The sequence below is a fragment of the Saccopteryx bilineata genome, chromosome 1, assembly GCF_036850765.1.
Source record: "Saccopteryx bilineata isolate mSacBil1 chromosome 1, mSacBil1_pri_phased_curated, whole genome shotgun sequence".
In the NCBI taxonomy this organism is placed as follows: Eukaryota; Metazoa; Chordata; class Mammalia; order Chiroptera; family Emballonuridae; genus Saccopteryx; species Saccopteryx bilineata.
In genome coordinates this window covers 203086336-203105070 of record NC_089490.1, presented here as the reverse complement: position 1 = coordinate 203105070, position 18735 = coordinate 203086336, and the positions used below count along the sequence as shown (strand labels likewise).

Below are 18735 nucleotides of genomic sequence, written 5' to 3'. Positions count from 1 at the left end.
GACCTTTCCTGCAATTGATTCCCAAGTGACCAGATGAAGTATCTGTGTCTGTGGGGACCTTGAGAGAAAGTGTAAAATCCAGTTTGTCCTGTAAAATAGAACCCTTGTAGGTAACCAGGAGCAGGAAGCTAGCCTTCATTAATGCTGACGTGGATAAATCCATGTTTGTATGATGCAGAGTGTAAATTGTGTGAACTCCTTCGACTCTGTAATTCCCAAGGTCGGAGAGAACTAAAGCTGTGTTTGCAGCTATTTTGAAGATGTAGGGGTTTATTTTTTCTATTTTAGTATTTCAAATGTTATGGCAGAGTTACTAAGTCATCATTAACCTTAATAATGAAGAAAAATTATATTTGAAAAATAAAAGGCTGTAACCTAAAATTCCTGTCAGTTTTGTGAGCCAGAATTAGTATTTGATCACTTGCTCATTAATTGCCATTGTTTACACAGTTTTTCCTCCTTTTCAGTGAAAGAAAATCTTTCCAATTCTGGGTTTTCTTAGTTCATGACTTTGTAGTTTTTTTTATTTTTTATTTTTTTTCCCAGTGAGAGTAGGGGAGATAGAGAGACAGACTCCCAGATGCACTCCAACCAGGATTCACCCGGCCACCCCCATCTGGGGCCATACTTGCAACCGAGCTATTTTTAGCCCTGAGGTAGAGGCTCCTTGGAGCTATCCTCAGCACCTGGGGCTGACGTGCTTGAACCAATCGAGCCATGGCTCCAGAGAGGAGAGAGAGAGAGAGAAGGGAGAGGGGTGGAGAAGCAGATGGTCACTTCTCCTTTGTGCCCTGACCAGGAATCGAACTGGGACAACCACACACTGGGCCAGCGCTCTACCACTGAGCCAATGGGTCAGGGCCAAATCTTAAAATTCTAAAATAAAATACTTTGAGATATTAAGTAGGTTCCCTGGGTCCTCTCAGGCAGCCCTTTCATTCTGCAGGTTAGAAACTGAAACCTGGAGAAGCCTGTTTATGTTTTGGTAATAATACTCTCTAGGTCAGTGGTTCTCAACCTGTGGGTCGTGACCCCTGTGTTTTGGTTGTTCGACCCCCGCCGGGGTCACGACTCACAGGTTGAGAACCGCTGCTCTAGGTGAACAATTGCAGCACAATATTTGATCACAAGCGTAACTTCATTGAAAATCATTTGGGGATGCTTTCTGTGCAGGTGTGGTTCCCGACGGCACCTATGAGGTGTGTTCCCGGACTACAGGACAAGCCGCAGCTGGTGGGTGCACGTTTGGCATTACTTTGCTACATGTCAGGGGGAAGCTTGCCATTATATATTTTCTACCTTTACATTAATGGTGAAGGTATCTTTTAACGAAAGTTATTCTGGTATTCTTAAAATTTTAAAAACATTTGTAATAATCATTAGCATATTTTAATTTAACAATTATGAATAATATACCTGGGCTACACAAGATCGATGCAGTGTTTTAGGGAAGACAGAGATGAATAAGATATACTTTCTATATAAATATAAGTTTTAATGATATAGTTAAGGCTCTGTGGCATAATTAAACTAATGCGAATGAGTCCAATAAAATAGAAAATTCCAATTGCTACAGAAAATTATAGGATGGAGAGAACACTTCCCAATTTGGAAGGATGCTAGGATCAGAGAAAGATTCATGGAAGAACAAGTACTCAAGGAGGAACTTGAAAGATGGATCAAGTTGTTGTTTCTTAAGCAAAAACAGGGAGGTACAAGTCAGGAAATTCAGGTGGAGAATGTCACAGCTCTGCAATGTTTGTGATGGCAAAACAGAGTCTAGTTAGTTGTCCAAGTTGGCTGGAACAAAGTTAGGTGAAAAATAAGATGAGGAACATCTTAAATCCCAGAGCAAGGACTTCAAACCTAATTTGGTGGACAGTGGGAAAGCCGCTGAATGTTTTTGAGCAAGAAAGCAGATGGTGGCAGTACCAGAGACACTTTCGGAACGAGAGAGGAGGAGACCCTAGGAAACCAGTGAGGGGATAATTGTAGAAGAAATAAGTTCTCTCTATACTGTTTCGCTTGGTGTAACATGAGGCTCAGCTGAAGCAGACAGTTATGAAAAGGCTTTTAAGTGTCAGGAGGCTTGGGAGCTCCTGAAGGAAGCTGTAGGTCTCTCTCCCCCCTCATTGTGCCCCCCCCAAGCCAGCCCCAGTTATGCCCGAGTGATGGTCCCTGAGTGGAGCGCAGTGCAGCACAGCAAGGCGACGGCCCCACAGACAGAGGGCGGGGAGCGCGGGCGCTTTCCCGAGCGAGGTTAGAGGAGGGGGATGACCGAGGTGAACATACGTGTTGAGACAAAGTCCACAGCAAAGGCTTTGTCAGGACTGTTAGTTACACGTGACGAGAGCCACTCAAACCAATCTAACCGACAGTGGGAACGTTAGCAGGGCATTTGCAGAACACAGTTGAACTTGGGAACGGCTGTCTCACTCTAGAGAAGGAGCCGGGTCGGTTCAGGGCCCCGGGAACTGCTGGGACAAGACCCTCGTCACAGGACCATCCAGCTGCCGTCCTCCCTTGGGGCTTGGTTTCGTCACCGAGGACCTGGCACGTGGCCAGAGACGAGGCTGCCGCAGCTCGGGGCCCAGTCTCTCGTCACTGGAGGAGGACCAGTCCCTCCCTCCAGGGAGGCTTGCTGGTCTCCCAGCACCGACTCTCACCCTCACGGACTGGTGAGGGGCACCGTGGCGGTCCACACTTGGCCGTGGGAGGGGGCCCAAGGTTCCCGGGAGCAGGGTGCCCCCCGAGGGAGACAGTGCAGGCTGTTTGTCAGCACACGGTGCTATGGCCCATGCCCTCACAGACGTGGTGTCCCTGAAATAGGGAATTACTTAAATGTCCACACTCAGGACTGACCAGAAATGTCACTTCTTCATTCAGAGAGCAGTAGTGCAGGAACCTGGACCCTCAACGTCCTGTGGAAAATGTGTGGAATCGATGTGCACATGGACCCCAACATCGGCAAGAGGCTGAACGCCCTGGGCAACACCCTGACCACGCTGACGGGGGAGGAGGACCTGGACGACATTGCCGACCTGAACTCTGTGACCATAGGTGACCTGTCAGACGAGGACGAAGTGGACACCATGTCTCCCACCGTCCATACGGTGCGTGAGCTCCTGACCAGCCCCTCCCCTGGGCGGGGTGCTGGTAACTTGGTGTTAGTTGTTAGGTGGTAGTTGCTATTGTGCCGGAAGGAAGGCAGTGGTAGTTCCTGTGTCTATTTCATAATATTGTTTTTAATTTCATTATACTGTCTTTTCACTGAGTTCCTTGTTTCATAATAATGTCTGTCAACCAACTTGTGTCTTAACCTGCAGGTCACAGTGACACTAAGATGCAGGCAGTCCATAGAGACGGAGAGTAGACTAGTGGTTTCCTCGGGCTGGAGCAGTGGGGGTTGGGCGGGGGGGCGGGGGGAGAGAGACAGTGCAGGCCCTGCTGGGGGGTGAAAGTGGGGGAGTGAAAGTGTCCGGGAGAGGGGCGGAGGCTGCATGACTGCATGCGTGCACTCAGCTCACTGGGTGTACGACGCAGAGGGCCGGATATAGTGGCATGTCAATCATATCTAATAGAGATCTCGGAAGGTAACCCTCAAAAGCAAAGTACATGCATACAAAAGGTGTACATTTGAAAAATACATGTTTCCGTCTACACTGTACATTTTATAGTAGGAAAGTACTTGATAGCTAGAAAGACACTGAGTCTATTCTGATTTTAATTTTACAACCTTTTAAAATCACCTTTCCCCTGAATGTTGCTGTTTGTCGTCTAGAGCTCCGACGGAAGCTCAGTAAGTGGAGATGGCCACAGGCTCACCTTGGGGCAGCGACTTGTAAACCACCTGCTAGGCCTGACGCCCCCCCACCAGCGCTATTCTGTGCCTGCAGAGTACCTGTGTGACCCCGAGTGGGGCGACCCCCCTCAGCCTAGCCAGGCCCATTTGAAAGTGTGCAGAGCTCACTCGTGGGGAAACGTAGGTGGTCCCCAGGTTCCCGTGACACGAGGGCTGCAATCACTGGAGAACCCAATCACTGTACTCGACTAGATGCCTGTGATTCTTGCATGCTGCTCTGATTGGTGCCTCCTTGGGGGTAGTGTAGGTTTGCTCTGTGACCACAGGCGGTGCTGATGGGCTTGCTCTGATTTCCCAGGAAGCTGTAGAATACCGAAGACAAGGAGCATCTGGTAGCCAGCCCGGAGAACTGAGGGGAAGAAAAACTCTGAAGCGCGTAGTGGACATCAGAGAGCTAAACGAACAGGCCAAAGTCATTGACGATCTTAAGTATGTGTCCTGATTTTTGACTGGATGCAGTTCTCCCTAGTAACAGAGGCAGAGGGGTGTTAAATGTGGGGGCCCTGGGTGTGGGCCAGGACTGCCGTTAGCTTCTAGCTGAGATGGGCAGGGCCAGAGCAGTGCGTGTCCTGCCCGAGATTGTGCATGCATTGGCTATAAGTCAGGCCTGAGGTCTGGCTCCCATGCCTGTCACGCCTCATTTCTGAGCAGCGTGTGACTGACCTTACAGCATATATGCACGTCCACACTACATGTGCCCTAGCACGTATCTTCACATGCATAGGTAAGGAGATGCGCATCTTTTGCTAATATTAGTATTTCAGGAATTCACATCTATTTAAAAATTTTTTCCATTGATTTGAGAGAGAGAGAGACAGGAAGGGAGAGAGGGAGAGAAGCATCAACTCATTCCAATTAGTTGTTCCACTTACTTGTGCATTCATTGATTGCTTCATGTGTGTGCCTGAGCGGGGATTAAACCCATGACCTCTAGCGTGCCAGGTCAGCACTTTCTCCATTGAGCCTCCCCACCAGAGCCAGGAATTTACAGTTTTGAAAGGGGAAACAAATTGAACGTTTATCAACTACCTGCTGTGCATTTGACATGCTGTCTCAGTTTAGTCTTCACAGCATTGCTATGAGGTAAGATGGCATTATCCAAACTACATAGTTGAGAAAACTGGGAGGGAGAAGATGGAGAGTTAGACTTTGGACTTGTGTGGTCTGACTTCCAAGTATGTGCCTGTTCTGCTTGCCTGTCAACCTGGGAAGGGCTTGGTGTGAGGAGCAGGGAGGATGTGGTGGCAATTTACTTCCTGTTCTGTTGCCGGCTGGACAGTACTAAGTACTAAGTAACACTTCCTCTAGGAGGCTGTGCTTCTTGGCGAACTTTGAAATTTTTGTTTCCCCAGAGTGATAGTCATGCCTTATCCTTTTTAATCTTCATATACCTTTACTTGTGGATTTTTGCATTCCAGGGCTTTACCCAAATATATGCATTTTGTACGGTGAAAGGTATTACCTAAAAAACTTGTCTATAAATTAATTATGATACAGTGATTCACATTTTCCTGTTAACTTACATTACAGTTTGTTTTGTTCTTGGAGGGAAAAATAACTTGAAGCAAATATATACTTCCTCCCCTAAAATCTTGCTTGAGGCTTAAATTACAGGTAGAATTTTATATGCACACATTGTTCTGCAGAGCGGGTACATACCTTTCATAAGAAGGTCAGAGAGACTCGATGCAGAAATGAGTAGGAACCATGTCCTAAAACAGTAGAGTGAGCTTGTTTATAGTTTGCCGGCATGCGTGCGGAGGCTTTTGGCTTGTTCATACATAACCTTTGATATTCTGAAAGGTGAAAGAATGAAAAAGGGGCAAGTAAAAACCAGCCTTACTTTGTGACCTCTTGACATTAATTACCATATTTGTTTGGCATCCAGAAAATTAGGAGCGAGTGAAGGAACCATAAACCAAGAGATTCAGCGCTACCAGCAGTTAGAGTCTGTCGCTGTGAATGATATTCGAAGAGATGTCCGGAAAAAATTGCGGCGGTCCAGTATGCGAGTGAGTAGACGTTTACCAAGCATTTCTTTAAAGCAGACTTGCCCTTTTCCACTTTATGAAAATACATAAACATAAGTGCCATCCTCTTTCTTCCTGCCTTGCTGTGGTAATAGGACCCAGTCTCTGCACCTCACGTCTGCTGTGTACAGCACTCTGTGTGCAACAGCCCATTACTCCTCCTAACAGCCCTCTGGGCAGCTATGTCATTTTAAAGATAAGGGATCCGAGAGTGGTCACGTACTTTGGCCAAAGTTTTACACCGGCAGTCACTGTGGAGCCAAGAATCACACCCAGACAGCGGGACTGTGCAGTCTATGCCAGTAGTTACCGGGTTTTGTCTGCCTTTCTCGAGGTCATACTCGCTCTCCTCTGATGTGAAGTCTTCAGAGGTGTCCGCTCTGCCCCATGCCCCTCCCCACAGCGGCCTGCACCTCAGCGCTTCATTCTCACTGACCATTGGCTTGCTTAGTTGCCCTTACTAGAGTTGGAGTCTCTTAAAGAACAAGTTATTTGTCTTTGACCCCACTATCTGCCACATTTTTGGGGATTTAGTCCAATTGCTCAATAATTGAAATAAATATACAGATATGTTATATTCATGTAGTTGAGAACAATTCTAAAACTCATGCAAATGGAGGTAGATTGCTTTGGGTCAAGGTGGTCTTGTTAGTGGAAAAGACACTTTTTTAAAAAAGATCAATGGGTTCTTAGTCAATTTTATTTTATTTTATTTTTTAATTAATAAATTAATTTATATTTTTTTACAGAGACAGAGAGTGAGTCAGAGAGAGGGATAGACAGGGACAGACAGACAGGAATGGAGAGAGATGAGAAGCATCAATCATTAGTTTTTCATTGCGCTTTGCAACACCTTAGTTGTTCATTGATTGCCCTCCCATATGTGCCTTGACCGCGGGCCTTCAGCAGACTGAGTAAACCCTTGCTGGAGCCAGTGACCTTGGATTCAAGCTGGTGGGCTTTTCTTCAAACCAGATGAGCCCGCACTCAAGCTGGCGACCTCGGTGTCTCAAACCTGGGTCCTCTGCATCCCAGTCCGATGCTCTATCCACTGCGCCACCACCTGGTCAGGCTTAGTCAATTTTAATAAACAGAAGAACCATCTGTTGTTTCTTCTTAGGCAGAATGAGGTTTTGAGTGGCCCCCCTGTGCACACAGACAGACTGAATTGGAGCTGTTGGGTTGAAGGAAAGGGGAGGTCCAGAGACCCAGCGTTTATTGGCTTGAATTCTCTTCCTTTGGTCACCCCTGGAGTCTCACTGAAATCAAAGATAAAACCTGATCTGACTTGACACTAATACATGAGTAGTGATCATCTATAATGCATAATTCTGTATTACAACTTTTGCTGTTATGTACCTAAGAAATAAGACAGTTAAAATAGCGCTTGTATAGTATTCAGAAGGTAGCCTACACTCGGAAATTGAGCAAGGGCTGAGGACACTGGTGAAACAACACATGTGTTCCCATGGTGGTCTCACTCAGAGTTCCCCCCATGTCCTAGTGTGCCCTCTGGCTATGCACACACGTCTCTGCGGGGTTGGGCTCCTCACTGGAGGCCAGAAGAGTTCCAGTCCCCACATCCTCTCGTGGCGGGCAGTCCTGTCGCAGGGACCCTTGGGTGGTGCTTGAGATGATGATGTTGTTTTTCTCTTTTGTAATTCTCATTTCCTTTTTTCCTTCTTTTTTAATCATTTCGTTTCTTCTCACCTTATTTTTCTACCCCTCTTCCTCCATCTTCTTCTCTCTCCCCTCTGGCTGCTGGTGGCAGTATTTTCACCATTCTGCTCTCCCAGTAGACAAGGACTAGAGTAGCTGACTCATGCTCTCCTTGGGTCCTCTACCCTAAGTGACATTGAAGGTCACTTGTCAGTGGCCTAGTTTATAGTGGTTTGTAATCACCCTTTTCCTCTCCATTCCATTAGGCTGCGTCCCTGAAAGATAAGTGGGGTTTGGGCTACAAACCGAGTTACAACCGATCGAAGATGATTTCTGCTTCTGGGAGACCCCCACTGAAGCGGATGGAGAGGGCCAGGTGAGGTTTATTCCCAGCAGCACGCCTCGGGGACCGGGCTCCTCACCATGGCAACCACACCCCTGCTGATCCCTGTGCTCCACCCTGGAGGTGATCAGTTGGACCTCAGTAGTGCTGCTGCTGTCAAACTTGGAAGTCTGTCTGAGGGATTCCTCTATCACATTGCTGCCATAGGCATAGTGTGCTTCTCGAGAAAGAGGCACATCGCACTTTACACAAGTTTACGTGGAACTCCCAGGCTCTCCAAAGAAGCGAAAATGTGCCTGTAGGCAGCCGCTGCTCTAGGGTGGTCGTTATAGAAAAGGTGTGATTTCAGACACATTTCACATGTGAAAAATGACAAATTTTACATATCGAAGGAAATACTCTTTTGCTAGTAATTAAATATTGTAAAATAAAAATTCTAAATTGGTTTGTGTATGGTTTAGTTTTAAAAGTATCTTGTGTCCATAGAACATTGGATATTTTCTATGGATGTTCAGAAGTGCATACCAAAAGCTCAGTCCTTGGGGAAGGTAATATTTAGAAATAGAATGTGATATCATTCATCAGAGTTCAAGAAAGTCCAGGGATTTAAAAAAAAAAAAAATGTTCCTGTTCTTGAACCCCCTGTTTTTCGTGCAGTTCTCGAGTGGGTGAGCCTGAGGAGCTCCCGGAGATCCGGGTGGACGCGGCGTCCCCAGGGCCCCGAGTCACCTTCAACATCCAAGACACGGTAGGTGCGACGTTCTTTGTCGGATATGCAGGGCTGAATGAGTATGGAACTAGAATAGCTGTGCGGTTTCAGAATGCTAACTTCGACCTGCCAGTGCAGTGTGGGCTGTGGTGGCTGAAGTGTCCGTGCATGAGCAAGTTGCCTGCACTGCCCGCGTGTTCACATTCTGCATGTAGAATAAAGACCCCGGCCGCTTACTCTCAGGTAGAGACATCTTGTTGAGTAATTTTTCTTTCAATGATGAATCCACATTAAACTAGGTCTTATACACAAATGTAAATGTGGGATGTTTATACTTTATATATTTATGTATCTTATTATTTATGTATTTCAGTGTAGAATATATGGAGATAGCAGCAGACACCAGCAGTAAAAAAGTTAGCATCGAAAGTTGTATTCTAATTTTATCACATATTAAAAATCTTTGTTTTGGGGGGTGTTTTTGTATATTTGTTTACTTTTAAACCATTGTTTTTTTACTTTCTGTGAGTTTTTATCAATTTTCTTATTATTTTAAGTTGAAAAAAAGAGTATGGGGAAGCACACCACAGTCCAGCTGTCCTGGGGAAGGGTATTTCCAGGTACTTCTTAAGAACAACCTAAATTCTGCTTTACAACTAATTAACCCCCTGAAAATCTGCTTTCAGAATGTCTTCCTCTCGTTTCATACTAAGTGCAACCCTCAAAAATATTTTACATAGAGGTTTAAGATTAAGTTATATAAGCTGTCACAGCTTATATATAAGTGTGTGTATATATATATATATATATATATATATACACACACACACAGTATATATTAGTTTTACACATCTTTATAGTTTAATGATTTAACCTTCCAAATTAAAAGGCTAAATCAGCTTACAAAATCAACTCAACCAAACTGTAAACCGAAAATACAATTTTATTAGTTATTTTCTAATCCCTAAATGAATTTTTCTCCACATTCAATCACAAAATGAATATTTTCTTTAAAAAAAAACTGAACTAGTTCAAATTAAAATTCAATGTATCTCAGAACAACAAATTAATCATAGAATGTTATTTCTTTTGAGTCACTGATATAAAAAAATGTATAGAAGCAATTCATGCAGAATATTATTCTCATGTTCAAAACAGTATGTAGACTGTGCTATACAGAGATTATCAGTCAAATCAGCATTTTTATGAGCCAGATGTTTTCCCTAAATATGTCATAAAAATAAAATTGAATTTTAAAAATGTACCTATATACCAATTATATATAAATCTTTATCTGTTAAGTTACTTTTAAAAAAACTGGCACTTTTTCCCAATATATTTTGTTTCTCTTCCCCGACTCTTTTATGCTACAGTCTCAATACGTATCCCGTAGTTCCGCTGAATTTTGTTTTAGAACTACTAGATTGTATAGTGAGCTTGAGAAACATTTCCTTTTCAAAAAATAAACTTGGAAATAAATAATTCATTTATAGTGAATTAAGTAGATCCTACTAAGTTGATTTATTTTCCTGTCCAACATTTTTAAATGGATATAATTGACATATAACATTACATTAGTTTGTGACTATATTAGGAAATGATTAAATGATTCTTAAATGCATTAATATTATATTGATTCAAGTCCTATTTTTAAATAGCAGTGAATACTATTTATAAAATACAGCATATGAAATGATAAACTACAAAGTAGATCGTTAGCATCATTAAACAGAAAATAGATATAAAACAAAGGAATGTTTATCTACCTTAGTTTTAAAAGTTGAAGATGTGCTGATAACTAAAATCTGATGTACTTGTTTACCTAGTATCATGTATATTATAAACAGTGAAGAAAAGCAAATGGCTGAAATTTTGAATTAGGAAAGTAGAATTTCACTAGGTATCTAATAATAGTAGCAGCAGTAAATTACTTACCTTGCACATTACACTTGACAGAGGCTTATCACCTCAGAGGATAGTCAGGCAGCTCTCAAAACTGGGAATCGAAAATTGTTTCTTTAACAATTTTTGAGCTACTTAACTGCAATGGCCACGAGATGCAGTCCTTAGTCAGTGACATGGTGTTGATGCACACTGTTTACCCCATGGGCTAGCATTCTTGAGTTTGAGTAATGTGTTTATCATGAAGCTATTTGCTCTCTTCAGTCGTTGGGGCCTTGTATGTACAGGATACTCCGCCCCCCCCCCCCTGCACCTGCAGCGCTGCCCCTGCACGTGGGCGCCCCCCCACTCACGCACTCGTGCCCTCTCATGACAGCTGATCACTGCTCCTTCGCCTCCACAGCATGTCTAACTTATGCTTCATGCTAATTAGTATGATGATTGGTGCTTACCAAGCCGAGTTTCACTCTAGTGTTTCGTATGTTGGCGGTGTGACTTTCTGTGGTTTGACCTTCCGTTTCCTTCCTTGCTGCGCCATTTCATAAGTTCATAAATCTGACCTTTCTCTCCGTTCAGAGTGAGGGAATTCCACTCTGAAACCATTTTTAAATGCTTAAACATGAACTTTTCCTTTTTTAATCGAGAAGAGATTCATGATGTGAACCTGATTCATGTCTCCTTTTTGGATGGTTAGTTTCCAGAGGAGACAGAACTGGACCTTCTGTCGGTAACCGTGGACGTCCACTCCCATTACTCAGCCAGCAGTGAAGGGTCGCATTCTGTGTTCAGTTCTCCCAGAACCCCAAGCCTGCCACCAGGCGTCACCTTCCACCCTGAAGACAGCCGGCGCGATGACAGTCTGTCTTCCACAAGTGAAGACTCTGACAAGGACGAAGACCATGACAGGGAGAGGTTTTACGTTTACAGGAAACCCTCGTGAGTAGCCTTGTTTTGAGATCCTTGGATAGCATTTCTGAATCTGGGACTGAGCTTAAAGCATTATGTACTGTTGTTAAATTTCATAAAAACAAATCTGAAGGAGCCCAGCGAATGACACTAAGAGACGTGTCCACAGTTTACAAATGTCATTAAGCTTCATATGGCATTATTTTTCTTTTCTTGTGCTTCTGTCTTTTAATAAAATCTAGGAAGATTTTCAAAATTTGCAAATTTCGTCTCTCCCAGATGTCGAGAATGGTGTCCACACTCGTATTCGGTTTCCTCGGCACAGTGGCTGTGCCCATGTCCCCGTCACTGGCATTCGCTGGGCACAGTCACACATCTCAGAGCATAGCTGTTGAGGAAAGTGTGACCCCTCAAATGAGGAAGAATTCAGCTACTATGAACTGGTTGAGTGTTCTGTGTGAATTTATAAAATAGCATGATATATTTACAGACTGTTGCTCACATAGCGTGCTGGGGAATAGTTTATTAGGAAGTCTGCCCACTTGATTACAATGAGGTGACCACTTGTTCCTTCTGCAGACATATGTCCCGTAAAAAAGCCACAGGCTTTGCCGCTGTCCATCAGCTGTTCACAGAGCGCTGGCCAACAGCGCCTGTCAACCGGAGCCTCAGCAGCACAGCCACAGAGAGAAATATCGACTTTGAACTTGACATACGGGTTGAAATTGACAGTGGGAAGTGTGTGCTTCACCCAACCACTCTCCTCCAAGAACACGATGATATAAGCTTGAGAAGGTGAGAAACTGGTCAGTAGAGGGTACACGTGATTTCACTTGTTAGAAATACTGTCTGGCCTGACCAGGTGGTGGTACAGTGGATAGAGTGTCGGACTAGGATGCGGAGGACCGAGGTTCAAGACCCCAAGGTCACCAGCTTGAACGCGGGCTCATCTGGCTTGAGCAAAAAGCTCACCAGCTTGGACCCAAGGTTGCTGGCTCAAGCAAGGGGTCACTCGGTCTGCTGAAGGCCCGTGGTCAAGGCACATATGAGAAAGCAATCAATGAACAACTAAGGTGTCGCAACGAGAAACTGATGAGTGATGCTTCTCATCTCTCTCCGTTCCTGTCTGTCCCTATCTATCCCTCTCTCTGACTCACTCTCTGTCTCTGTAAAAAAACGACAAAAAAACTACTATCTTGTATAGTATAATCCCTCCCCCAGACTTAAGAGTACATTTAATCATAGTTATAATGTTTGGTATTTGTATAGTATACTATTTCTTTTTTTTTTTAAGATTTTATTTATTGATTTTACAGAGGGGGCAGATGAGAAGTATTGACTCATAGTTGCTTCACTCTTGTTTATTGCTTACTTGTCGTGCATGCCTGACCAGGCAAGCCCAGGGTTTCAAACTGGTGACCTCAGTGTCCCATGTCCACGCTCTATCTACTGCACCACCACAGGCCAGGCTAGTATACTATTTCTTTAGACAAGTGTGTAATATATTTTGGCAACCAGAAATGGATGTCTGCTTTAGATTCTAGAAAATGAATGCAGGTGGTTACACCTCTGGAATTCTGCATTGGTCTCTGCGCTGTGCACACTTCTGTTGTAGGAGCAGTGCAGTGCTCAGGGGTGTCTGGTTGTGGAGAGTGTTGATGTATTCACAGAGAACTGAGAAAGCCTAGGTCAGTCGCACCCAGGGCCCTCGTGTACTCCAGGGACGATGGCAGCCCTACCATTTGCTCCTCTCAATAAGTAATCAGCACTGCAAACAGGCTTGATGTTCCAGTATTTTTTCTTTGAATTTTTGTTTTGCCTTTTTTTCCTAATCGGTAAGAGAATTATGAGAAGATGATGAGGATCGGCAGGTGGGTGGGAATGTGGATGGAGCCCAGGGGGCAGGGGCTGACCGTCTCAGAAGCGGGAGACTGACTACGGGCCCACCTCACCGTCTCTCCCCTCTTCCTCAGTGTGAAACATCCCACCATAGAAGGTCTTTAGCAGTCTGTGTGTCTGAGGAGGCTTTTATAAAGTCACAGGATGAAATTAAATTCTTACAAAGGTGGTAGTGATGATCAAAAGCTGTTTATTTTGGGTTGAACAGTAACAAACCACAGGCACTAGCTGTTGCTCCAGTGTTTCCCTCTGTGAATGGCAAGTTCATTTGGTTCAACTTCCCGTGTTCATGTGAATCAGGCATGCCCTCGGTGGAGAAAACGGTGACTGGCTATGCCCTGTGGACCAGGGAGAGACAGTGCCCGTGCACAGCCTCCGCGGGGGCTGGGGACCCCGAGCAGCTTTACCCACTCGCCTGCGTTGAGGGATTCCCTCCCTTTCATGTGTAAATAATGGTTTGATTTTAAATGGAAGGAAAGGAGAGAAATACCATTTTTTAAAAAAAGATAAAACATTTTTCTCTTTACAGGAGTTATGATAGAAGTTCCAGGAGTTTAGATCAAGATTCTCCTTCAAAAAAGAAGTTCCAAACTAACTATGCCTCTACCACCCATTTAATGACTGGCAAGAAAGTGCCTTCGTCACTGCAGACAAAGCCAAGTGACTTGGAAACGACAGTGTTTTATATCCCTGGAGTGGACGTGAAGGTATGGAGCCTGTGTCCGGGCGTGGGGCCGGGTGACCGGTGTCTGCGGTGGTTTTCTGTCAGGCGTACCCTTCCCTCACCAGCTGTATGAAACAGGCTTTCCAGCACTTTCTCTAACAGGTAGATGTCTAAATTGCAGGTTGTCGCTCCTTTTAGACAGCTTTTCCCACAGAATTTGGGCAGAAAGAAATTAACTTTTCATACATTGATATTAAAGTATGTCTGCTAAGCCTTGCCCAGTGCAACTGTATTAAACAACAATTTTTTGATTCCAGAATTAGAGAAGCCTGGAATGTTAAGCTAGAAATAACTTTCAGTATTATCTAGGTGACCTTGTAAATTTTAAAAATGAAAGAAAGCTAAGAAATGTGCTGGGATCACAGTGCTAACTTGTAAGCGTGAGACCTGGCTCTTGTGACTCCATTTCCCTACATTTCTTGGTTTCTCTCATCTGGGTGATTTTAACTTTAAAAGTTTATTATTTTCGATACAGTTGCATTACAATTCCAAGACACTGAAGACAGAGTCGCCTAACGCCTCCCGGGGATCTTCCTTGCCAAGAACGCTCTCCAAAGAGTCCAAGCTGTCTGGTATGCGAGACAGTGCTGCCTCCCTCCCTCCTTTACCCTGCACGGCCCAGAGCAGGACTCACACCTTACATCCTCCCCAGCCCCCACCTCTGCCCGCAGGTACTCACAGCCACGGCCGGCTCTCCCTGTCCCTCCACAGCCTCATGCTCCGTCATCACCTGCTTGCTCTGCTGAGACTGTCACATTCACAGTTCAGAAAAAGAGGAGGCAGGCCCAATGGCTGTGCACGGTGCACAGAGGGACGCGTGCGGCCACTGCTTCGGACTCCTTTTCAGATTGACGTTGCCTTAGCATCGGTTGTGAAACTCGGTGCACTGAATACTTAGTATCTATAGATCCATGCATGGTTAGAAACAGTGATATGTAGCTGCAGTTTGGGAGCTGGTGATCTAGGTAGAAACATCAGACTACCTGAGACAGAGTGAGTGCAGTGGGCCTGACCACATAACAAATTACCCAAAACTTGGTATCTTATAACTTCCAGCCTAGTTTCTGTGGATCACGAATCCAGGAACAATTTGGTTGGGTGAATCTGAACTCACAGTCCTTTATAAAGCAACTGGTGAGACTCCGGCGCGGGCTGTGCCGTCCACATGCCTGCTTGGGCCTGGGGCGCCGGCCGTGTCCCGTGCCGTCTTCCGTGCCTCAGTTCTCCTGCGGGGGTGTCTCCACCTGGCTGTGGGAGTGCTCTCATGTCAGGGCAGCTGACGTCCCTGAAAAGGATTGACCCTAGACACAACATGGCTGAAGCGGCCTTATTTTTTATGGCCTGTGAGAGACTTGGCAAAGTATAAGCTTGAGGAGCCAAACCAAAATTTGTGAACTAGAGCAAGTAGGAATCACTTGTGTCGTGTACGTCATCAGTCAGCTTTGTATTCTACCGTCAATACATCATCTCTGTCAGCCTGCTGTCTCCATTCCATTCTTGTGTGGTTTCACAGTACACAGTGCTTCACCTGCGTCAAGTGTCATAACATTCTGATGTCTCACAAAATTGTTGTATATTTTATTAAACTCACCTCACATTTGTCAATGTTCTAGCCAAAGGAAAAGGAAGTGGGGGAGTCAAAACAGCCAAGTTGTACGCCTGGGTGGCACTGCAGTCCCTGCCAGAGGAGATGGTCATCAGTCCCTGCCTGTTAGACTTTCTGGAAAAGGCTCTGGAAACCATCCCAATTACACCGATTGAAAGGAATTATACAAGTGAGTATCCTCCTCATGGACTCATTTCCCCATCACATATATTTTGGGGTACTAGTATTTAGAAGGGTCTTGTAGTGGCATTATATGTTATTTATAATAGTTATATGTTATTTATAATAGATTCAGTGATAATATAAAAGACTTATAGAACTGGAAAAGAACTTGAGAGATCAGCTTGTCCTCTTTTACAAGTAAAGAAACCAAGTCCTGATGAGGTTATAGGACTTTCCCCTAGCCACAGCTAATCATGACAAAATCCCATCCTTAGCTCCTGGGGCATCTCTCAGGCTGGACAGCCCCCGAGGGCGAAGGTGTTTCCCTGGGATGACCAGTGTCGCAGTGTGGGGTCGGGGCTGTTGCGATGAGCAGGAGATTGCCCTGGGGAAGGGAGGGCTGCGTGATGGGCCACAGAACCAGCGCTGCTGTGCATGCGTGCGTAGCCCTGAGCGCAGGACTGGCACTTGTCCTAATGATGGAACTTGAAACTCACTGTTCTAACAGCTGTCAGCTCCCAGGATGAAGACATGGGGCACTTTGACATTCCAGACCCTCTGGAGGAGTCCACGACGTCGCTGGTGTCCTCGTCCACCTCTGCCTACTCCTCCTTCCCCGTGGACGTCGTGGTTTATGTCCGAGTGCAGGTGGACACTTCTTTTACCTCTTCTATTCCAGAGAAGAGAATGTGTGGCTTGCGTTGATTTGAACCTTTCCGAAATTAGTCCCTTTCCATGGTTCTTCCATGGCCCGGACCTCGTATATACCGTGCCTGAGAGGTTGCGGAACTCCCAGGGACCTGTGCAGTTTTATGTGTGTTCACTTTTCTGCCAAGGAGGGTTTTCAAAGTTTAGATCTCATACTTTTGTGGAAAAAAGAAAAATACATAAATTAACCCTCCCTCTTTTTTAGCATTGTGTGTGTGTGTGTGTGTGTGTGTGTATTTTTTGCCATTGTGGTCCTTTTGGGGCAGATATAAAGTGTAATTGAGATATAAAGTCAGAATAGTGCCTTTGTTAGATTTCCGCTAAGAGTCATGTCATTTTTATTTTCTATTTTATTTTAAAATACAGGCCTGTCAGTAGGTCTTCGGGAGTATATTGGTAGCTTCTGATTGAGTTCAACTAAGCAAGAGGATTTAAAAACTACACATATCTAAACCTGAAGGTTTAGTTTACCTTCAATTAAAATCTTATAATCAGTCTCAAAATAAAAGAAACCCTCGTGATCACTGACCAAACCGTTTCCTCCAGGAGCAGTTTGGCCAGAGGGGCTTCCTTCTGGTGTTCTGCTTTTCTCAAGATCTGATTAAACGTGCAAGGGGGAGGGGGTGTCTCGGAAGTTTATAAAACTTTTATTAATACAAGTCTTTCTAAATTTTAGTATAAAGGAAATTATTTCCTTTAAAAGACTTAATTATGAACAAGTATGATGTGAACATAACATCTGAATTATCTAAATACCTAAATATTTATCACTCAGAGCTCTTCAAATACTTTCGTTTTTAAAAATGATACCATGATGTTAATACATTGCTTACTATCTCCTGTGTATGTCTGCAAAAGCTAATACAGTGAACACAAAATCCTTTTATGTGTCAGTCAATTTGGTATATGCAGACTGAAATGGAAATGGGAGTTTTGGCATCCAGTGTGAAATGGTTTAGCCCAGAACATTTTCTTTGGCTTTCTGCACATTAGCCCTCACAGATCAAGTTCAGCTGTTTACCAGTCTCAAGAGTAGAATGCATGCTGAAGCTGCCATCCCTGGACTTGGTGTTCTCTTCAAACCGGGGAGAACTGGAGACTTTAGGGACCACGTATCCTGCTGAGACTTTGTCCCCTGGAGGTAATGCCACTCAGAGTGGAGCCAAGGCCTCTGCAAGCAAGACAGGAACGCCAGGTAAAGAAACCTCCTTTTACCCACCCATATAGCGCCAGGTACTATCTAGCGCCCTGTTCAGATAGTCGCCTAGGGTTTCTGCTTAAAGCATGCTGGGAGTTAGCCTGTTCACCCACAGTAATTTTTGCCACTGAGGACACTTGTTCTTTAAGAGAGATTTTTAATGTTTTGCTTTTTTTTTTTTACATTTCTGTAGGGTTGTTTTTTTTAAATTACAGTCTACATTCAGTATTATGTATTATACTGCTCACAAAAATTAGGGGATATTTCAGAATGAATATGAAGCGATAAAAAAAGAAGCATTTGATTTTTTTTTATTAAACAAGAACATCAGAAAAGCAAACAAGTCAAAGAAAGTTGTTTGATTATGCAAATGAAATGCAAAACCAACTTTTATTTCATTGGTGAAAATGCACTAGACAAAAGTTGAGAGTACTGGGGTGTCTGCACGTTCCCTGGTCCCCTCATTTTTGTGAGCAGTATAGTTCCAATGTACATACAGCATAGTAGTTAGACAATCATATACTTGACGCAGCGATCCCCCCAGTATTTCTAATCCCTACGCGGCACCATGCATAGTTATTATAGTATTACTGACTGTGTTCCCTGGGCTGGACTTTACATCTCTGTGACCATTCTGTAACTGTCAGTCTGTACTTCTCCATTCCTCCAGCTCGTCACCGGCCCAAGACCCACTCCCCTCTGGCAGTCATCAGTCTGACCTTTGTAACTATGCGTCTGTTTCTGTCCTGTTCATTTATCCTGTTCTTTAGAGTCCACATAGAGAAATCACATGGTCCTTGTCTCTCTCTGAGGGACTTGCTTCACTGAGCATAGTGTCCTCCAGTGCGCCCAAGCTATCACAGGAAGTGGAACTGCATTTGTGCACCTTGCTGCTTCCACTATTTCTACTAGAATGTGGATCCAGCTGTTTGGTTTAGATTTGTTTACAGTTTGTCCAGTTTGTTGCCTACTTTGCTGAAACCCCAACTATCTGTGCCTCTTCCGCAAAGGAGAGAAGAAACAGGAA

At 44.4% G+C, this 18735-nt stretch overlaps 1 protein-coding gene across 9 annotated transcripts in view; it reads left to right on the top strand.

Annotated features, from left to right (window-relative positions):
• The window catches only part of BLTP1 (bridge-like lipid transfer protein family member 1), a 143718-nt gene that overhangs the window by 109695 nt on the left and 15288 nt on the right, over positions 1-18735 (top strand). For 5 of the 9 annotated variants that reach the window (XM_066233732.1, XM_066233743.1, XM_066233754.1 and 2 more), the window contains 15 exons: positions 1174-1233; positions 2887-3113; positions 3782-3982; positions 4161-4291; positions 5751-5874; positions 7818-7927; positions 8552-8642; positions 9161-9223; positions 11200-11441; positions 11991-12206; positions 13840-14017; positions 14510-14606; positions 15648-15809; positions 16311-16450; positions 17504-17705. In XM_066233732.1, coding sequence (XP_066089829.1) covers positions 1174-1233; positions 2887-3113; positions 3782-3982; positions 4161-4291; positions 5751-5874; positions 7818-7927; positions 8552-8642; positions 9161-9223; positions 11200-11441; positions 11991-12206; positions 13840-14017; positions 14510-14606; positions 15648-15809; positions 16311-16450; positions 17504-17705 — 2244 coding nt within the window. The remainder of the gene's footprint in view (positions 1-1173; positions 1234-2886; positions 3114-3781; positions 3983-4160; positions 4292-5750; positions 5875-7817; positions 7928-8551; positions 8643-9160; positions 9224-11199; positions 11442-11990; positions 12207-13839; positions 14018-14509; positions 14607-15647; positions 15810-16310; positions 16451-17503; positions 17706-18735) is intronic. The other 4 variants (XM_066233783.1, XM_066233794.1, XM_066233775.1 and 1 more) reach the window with 4 other exon arrangements.